This window comes from Poecilia formosa, unplaced genomic scaffold (assembly GCF_000485575.1).
Source record: "Poecilia formosa unplaced genomic scaffold, Poecilia_formosa-5.1.2 Scaffold368, whole genome shotgun sequence".
Taxonomy (NCBI): domain Eukaryota; kingdom Metazoa; phylum Chordata; class Actinopteri; order Cyprinodontiformes; family Poeciliidae; genus Poecilia; species Poecilia formosa.
Window position 1 is genome coordinate 283,463 of NW_006800307.1, and position 6,917 is coordinate 290,379.

At 45.2% G+C, this 6,917-nt stretch overlaps 1 protein-coding gene and 1 long non-coding RNA gene across 3 annotated transcripts in view; one reads left to right on the forward strand and one right to left on the reverse strand.

Moving 5' to 3' along the window:
* Positions 1 to 4,751, forward strand: part of LOC107833347 (uncharacterized) — a 10,895-nt gene extending 6,144 nt beyond the window's left edge. The window contains exon 4 of the long non-coding RNA XR_001659070.1: positions 4,741 to 4,751. This is a non-coding gene — a long non-coding RNA (uncharacterized LOC107833347). The remainder of the gene's footprint in view (positions 1 to 4,740) is intronic.
* Positions 1 to 6,383, reverse strand: part of LOC103153939 (leukemia inhibitory factor receptor-like) — a 12,106-nt gene extending 5,723 nt beyond the window's left edge. For both annotated transcript variants that reach the window (XM_007575031.2, XM_016662325.1), the window contains exons 1-10: positions 5,708 to 6,383; positions 4,674 to 4,825; positions 4,446 to 4,599; positions 3,496 to 3,759; positions 3,294 to 3,420; positions 2,088 to 2,224; positions 1,873 to 2,012; positions 1,643 to 1,802; positions 1,509 to 1,570; positions 282 to 492 (exon numbers count right to left, since the gene is read on the reverse strand). In XM_007575031.2, the coding sequence (XP_007575093.1) occupies positions 282 to 492; positions 1,509 to 1,570; positions 1,643 to 1,802; positions 1,873 to 2,012; positions 2,088 to 2,224; positions 3,294 to 3,420; positions 3,496 to 3,759; positions 4,446 to 4,599; positions 4,674 to 4,825; positions 5,708 to 5,768 (1,468 nt within the window). In that variant the 5' untranslated portion in view covers positions 5,769 to 6,383. The remainder of the gene's footprint in view (positions 1 to 281; positions 493 to 1,508; positions 1,571 to 1,642; positions 1,803 to 1,872; positions 2,013 to 2,087; positions 2,225 to 3,293; positions 3,421 to 3,495; positions 3,760 to 4,445; positions 4,600 to 4,673; positions 4,826 to 5,707) is intronic.
* Between the last annotated feature and the right edge of the window lie 534 nt (positions 6,384 to 6,917).

A 6,917-nucleotide genomic window follows, 5' to 3' on the forward strand; every position in this document is an offset into this window, starting at 1 on the left:
GGTCCTCAATTGTCTGGTCCTCAGTGATCTGGACCTCAGTGGTCTGGACCTCAGTGGTCTGGACCTCAGTGATCTGGACCTCAATGGTCTGGTCCTCAGTGATCTGGACCTCAGTGGTCTGGACCTCAGTGGTCTGGACCTCAGTGATCTGGACCTCAATGGTCTGGTCCTCAGTGATCTGGACCTCAATGGTCTGGTCCTCAGTGATCTGGACCTCAGTGGTCTGGACCTCAGTGGTCTGGACCTCAGTGGTCTCTGTAAAAACATGGACTCCATCGTACCTGAACTGGTGGCAGGAACCGTGATGGTCGATGGGGGGGAGCGGCCATGCTGGTTCTTCGCTGTTACCGTGACGACGGCATCCCCGTCCAAAGTGTACTCATGAACGCTGGCACTGACTTCCTCCTTGCTGAGCCGATCCGAGCCGCCGGTTCTGGCCCAGGTTACTTCATATCCGGTGACGTCTCCATGGCTCTGATTGGCCAGAAGCTTCTGCAGAAACAGCCGCAGTTAGAAAACAACAGACTGGAGAAACACGGCGACCAGGAGCCTGTAAGTTCACTAAAACACAGGAAAGGATGAGGTCAGATGTTGGGATTCAACCGCAGAACGTTTCATAACGACACCGACTGGAAAGGATCGACAGTCGTGTTCCCAGAAACAGGAAGTCGCCTCCAGCTACGTTTCCTTTAGCCATAAAGTTGCACAAATTGAAATTATGAAAGCAAATTCGCTGAATGGAAACACGCTAGTTGAAAAAAAACAAATCACCGTTTTTGATAAAAAGTTGTTGTGTCATCATGAGGTGGTTTCTCAGAAACACTTTAACGGGTCACATGATCAACAGCCAGATGTTACTACTGGTGGAAACGCAGAAGACGACGACAGGAAGTGGTAAGAGGATGATGGTTTGTTTTTTTCCACCAGAGCTCTCAGCGTCACAGTTCATAAAATGTTGTGTTTAATTCCAACATGTTGAATCCATAACGCTTCAGGAAAATGGCCGACTACAATTTCCCCAAAACACCGCAGACGTAGCCGCTCCCAGGTAGGCGGGGCTTGTCACTCCGACGCCTGAATGAGACTCAGAAGGCTCCTCTGATCATTTTAATCTACAATGAAGCGTTTTTTCATCAGATGGTGATGCTGCACGTGGCTGCAATGAACAGGAAGTAGAGTTTAACTAGCAACAACCAAACATCTGAGGAAAACAAAGAGTCTCCCAAACCAAACAGGAAGTTTCTCAGGGCTTCGTGCCTCTGGTAAGGCACTGTGGATGGGAAAGTGAATCAAGTCAGAACTTATTTGGTGAATGTGCTTCGATCTCAGAAAAGCTAAAAAAAAATCATCTCAAGAGAGCATTGGAAGTTTATTGTAAAATTGAGGAATTTATTTTGAATGTTGCCTTTTCTCCTCTTCCCAAACGTTGATGGAAACACGGTTACTGTGAGGGTCCGAAACCTTTCTGTGCTGGAAAACGTTCCGGTTGGTGGAAGCTGAAGACTCACCTTCCAAACGATCACAGTCTGGTTTCCCTTCTTCTGCATCCACACATCCAGAGCATCAGGAGCTGCAGAGCCAACAGGGCAGTGATTCACTGTTCAGACTCATTTCTGAGTTCCTGTTTTCTTCAGAAACTCACCATCGCCCTCCGTGTGGAAGGAAACTCTGCTGCTCCAGTCGCTCCAGGTCCAGAAATGTTGGGCTGTTCCACACCGAACCTTCACCTCATATTCCCAGTTTGGCCTCAGATCAGTTAAAACTGCCGCCTTCAGTCCGACTCCATGTTTGATCTGCAGAAACTATATCAACACAACTCAGATTAAATGTAATATTTTTACTATCTGGCGTCTTCCTTTGCTGTGAACGTACGGATCCGTCAGCGTCAGAGACGATGATCTGGCAGCTCAGGTTCAGGCTGTGGTACTGCTGCACCGTCCAGCTCCAGCTCAGCCTCACGCTCCTGGCTTTCACGTCACCAACGCTGAGACCATGTGGAGCAAACATGTGAACTGAAACACAGAAACTGTTAGCCAGGCTGGTTTAAGAAGCCAGGAGGTTTTAGCTTTAGCGGCGGCTAACTGCACCTCTTCTGCTCAGATCTGCAGAGTCTTGGATCTCCACCTGTCCAAGAACGTTCTGAGCTGTTAGAGTCCAGTTCCTCTCACCGCCTCCAATCTTTACCCTTTTAGAGCATCTTAACTCTGAACTGGAGTTACACGGGCTGCAAGACGAAAATAAGGTTTAGGTCTGGACTTTGACTAGGCCATCCACAGTCATCCTGTTGCAGATTTTCGGCTGTTTGGGATCATTTTTACTGTTTCATGTTTTTGTGTCATTATTGCATGTGTGGACTTGCTAACATGCTATTTTACAAGTTTGATTTTCATGCTAACATATTAGCATAGTACACAGCTCATCGGATGCTGCTAAATTGCTAATTCCTCATTCTCAAATCTGCTAACCTAATTAGTTGGTGAGAACAAACTAACTTTCATGTTGTCTAGAAAGCTACATGATCACTTGTCAATATTTTCATTAACTAAGCAGAAATCCAAGCTAACATACTAGCATGTTATTTAGCTAGTTAGGTATTCAGACAAACTTTCTAGCATGCTAGCTAGTTGGTCCATCTTACATTCCCTTGTCAGAATTCACATAACTTAGCTTAAGCTAGATATTTATCTTAAGCTAAGTTATTGAGACAAACTTTTTTGCAAGTTTGTCATGAGAATATTTACATTGTTACACATTAAAAATATTAAAACAAACACAAGCAAGTTAGGGATCCTTGCTAACCACTGCAGTAGTAGTAAGCTAGTTAGAGTTATCTAACTAATGTTAGCTATCTAGCTAACATACTGCTTAGTGTCACCTGTCGATATGTTTACTAGACATCCTGGCCAACTTACTAGCTTCCTAATTAACTGGATAGAAATCCAGAATGACTTGCTAGCATGCTGGTTAGCTATTAAAACAAACTTGCTAGCATGCTGGTTAGCCTGTTATATATTCCCAGTCCAGGACTTCCTGGTTGACTGACAGACTGAAAGGTCTCCAGGTCAATATTGTTTCTAGAGAGAAGAAACTTTCTCCTTCAGCACTACCAGGCAGCCATACTGGTTCAGGGTCATGACCTTTAACCTGCTAACAGAGGCTGTTAGAAGAGAATAATCTTCCTCTCCTCAGATGCAGATTGGTCAGTGCTAACGTCTTTCTGTCTCGGTGTTTTGCTCTAATTGTGGTAAAACTGACCTCCATTGTTCTGATCTACTGAGATCATTTCCTTTTACCTTCCATCCAGCTGATAACTCGTCTGACTCTTGAGTTTCACCATCGTGTTTCTTCCTTCGTTCCAACGGCATTCCACCGACTCCAGATCCCGAGTTTCACACTGAAGGTCTTTGTCACCAGGCGGGTCTGATTCAGGGAACAAAACAACATCTGAGCTTTCACCAAAAGGAGGGAATCATGAGAACGCCATTTCTTACTTACAGCCAATGTAAACTATAGAGCCGTATTCTCTTCCTGATTTGGTTTCACAGAGGACAACCGCACCAGACTCCATGACGGGTTTCAGCCGCACAGTCAGGGCGTATCTATGCTCGCTGATCTTGGTGGTGTTGCCTGTATTTCCATCCAGATGGATTTTGTCAAACTGTTGATCGTCTGGGACTTTGCAGCAGAAGGAGGCCAAGCTGCCAGCCTGCAGCACTGCATCCTGGGGGAAGACGGGTCTGTTGTAAATGGCTTCTTTATCTGCAGAAACAGGAGATCGGCGTTAACCACAGTGGAGGACAGGAGGCCCAAACGGAGAACCACAAGGCCTGGAGCCCTCCAGGTTACCATGACAACCTTATGATGTCACCAGGTGACTGAACCATCCAGTCACTGAACAAATCAATGCATGATGAGCCATGACAAACCTAAATCTAGAGTTACAGATCTAGAGTTACAGATCTAGAGGTATAGATCTAGAGTCAACACACAGCTTCAGTTCTTCTAGCTGGAAACCAGAGATCAGGCTGACCTCTGACCTCTGAGCTGAACCTTCAGAGCCACATAAAGACGGTTAGAAAGTCGGCCTTCTATCAGCTGAAGATCATTTCCAGGAAACATGAAAGATCTGCTGCTGTTGCCATAGCAACCTTCAGGCCTGTCAGGTCTTCTGGTTCTGTTCTGCTCTGCATCCAGAACCAGAACCAGACATGGAGAAGCAGCATTCAGCTTCTATGCTCCACAGATTGGGAACAAACTGCCAGAAAACTGCAAAGCAGCCGAAACCCTGAGATCCAGTCTAAAGATCCAGTAACTGGAACGTTGACCAACATTTGCATATTTACGTTGATGATGGCATTGATAACATGTAGAACTTTCTTGTTGCTGAAATGGGCCCTGCTACTCGACTTGATTTGACTAGGACTGTTGGGTTGTGAGGTACTGACCCGGCAGAGTCCACTCCTGGCCCAGCCGGCTCGGCTGGTTGTCGATTTGGGCTCTCAGCCTGACGGTGTGAGCAGCGCAGTCCATCGGCAGAGGAGACGTCCAGTTCCAGGAGTGGGCCGACCCGACAAGGCCCGGCGCCACCCAGACTCCGTCCTGAAACGTTTCCACAGCGGGTCAGAACCAGCAGGACCGGTGGGCTTTTATCAACCCGTTCGGGTCAGACTCACTGAGTGAATTTCCTGGTTCTCCACCAGAATCGTCACGTTGTAGAGAATCGGGTCATTCAGAGCCGAGCAGGACGCGGCGTCTTCCCACGCTACCAGAACCGTCTGGTCCGATCGGCTGACGGTCAGGTTCTGAGGCCCGCATTGAGAAACACCTGAGGAAAGGACAGGTAACGTTACCATGACAACCTCATGGTTCTGATCATCACTGAAGGATCAACCTGAGCAAAGTTTCCCCAGGGAACCTGCCAAACCCGGTGGCTTGGTGCCGGTCCAGTCGGGTTTTTGAGTTAGAAAATGTTGAAAGTTGACAGGAAATATAAAAATATCACTTGATAATTACGTGTTATTGGAATATTAATACCTAAACATTTTAAAAAGACTTAAATAAATAAGCAATGCTCAGCCTGGTGGGAGAACAACTGGAGCCTGGTGGCCCGCCAGGCTTACTGTACACTGCGGGAAACCTGCTGAGCTTAAACCTTTAATCTGGATTTAATCTGGACAACGAGCAGCAAACGGCACAAATATTCACAAAACCACAAAGAACAACAACCAGGATAAGAAGAAATGAAATAAAATTACGATGAAGCCAAAATAATACGAGAATAAAGTCATAAAATCACAAGAATAAAATTATAACAATGTGAGAACAAAGTCACTGTCATCAGAATAAAGAAAGAATCTGAGAAAAACTCGTAAAACACTAAAGTTGAAATAAGAGAATAAAGTCATAATATTAGGTGATTTTATAATTCCAGCACAAACAAAAACTAAAATATAGTTTTACAAATAAATAAATATTTAACCTTCTAATAATCAGTAGCAGAAACTGAAATAATTGAATCTGTTTCTAAGTAAACGGATCACAAATTTAAATTCTGCTGCAGGTTCTGTGATTCTGGTCGGATTTAGTCAAAATTCAGTTTTTCTGTTGATTCCCTAACAAACCGTCCAAACTGTTCAACTGGTCCATAATCCCGTCAATCTGAGCATTTAAACATGTTCTGTTAATCCGGAGCGAAGGAGAAACTCACCTGTCTGGTTCTGTTGACTCAGCCGGATCAGAACCAGCAGCAGAAACCAGAACCGGATCATTTTAATCCTGATTTGCTTCCAGATGCTGTAGATCCGTCAACGGGACGATCCGCAGGGATTCAGCTGTCAGAGGGAAACGTCCAGCTGCGGTTCTGACCCGTTAAACAGAACCGGGCCGCTCAGGCGGATCCAGTGAGTGCTGTGTTCCTCCCAGCAGCCAATCAGTCGCTGCGGTTGTGAAATCCATGAGGAGTTCAGAGCAGGAAACGCAGCTGCTGCATTCCAGTAAGAGTTAGTCAGACCCAGCGGCCGGATCGGACCTGCAGAACCGAGTGACTGGAAATGATTCAGACTGAAACCAAAACAGCAGCAGGTCCAACGCTGCAGAAACCAAACGTCTGATTCCACAGAAAACCAGCAGCGGTTTGGATCGGAACCAGAACTACTCAGATTCATGATGCAGCAAGTTTCCTACAAACAGGAAACAGAAGAAAAAGTTACAAGTTTTCCTCCGACTGAAGGATCCGGAGCTGGAAAAGCAGAACCACTCAGGACGTTTCCACATCCAGACCCAAACAGAACCTCTGATTTATGCAACATGTCAGAGCAGCTGCAGCCAGTTTGGTAGCAACGTTTATTTAATAACTGGGATTTTCATAGTTTATGCAAATAAAAACATGAATAAACCTGGAGACTAAAATGCTGCAACAATTCTGAATATTATTAAATCATATTTTAACTAAAAAACCCAAATTCAGCCACCAGGAGAAACGGATTTACTCTCGTTTATTAGAGTGTTTGGTTAATATCACTAAAATAACTATTACTAATAATCTCTCTTAATTCATCTACGGTGCACCAATGGGGGTTTTATTTAGAGGCATCAGAGTAAAAGGGGCCTCTTCCTGCTGGTTTGTCCCAATAAGTCCCAGTAAAACAAACTGGTTGGATGAAATGTGGAAACTGTGAAAACCTTTGATTGGTTTTATTTGGAAATTAATCCACGTTTTCCTGATAAGTTTCCCAAACCGGATGGCAGCTTTATTCCATCAGCAGAAGAAGAAAGTGAGTCATGAACCCGACTGGTTCCTCAGAACCAGAGCAAAGCAAACGGGTCGAATTACGACCCGCTGGGAAAACCCACCATCAGATCCATTTATACTGGAGCTCTGATGGTTTCCTGCTGCTTGTTTTCACTCATTACAGCAA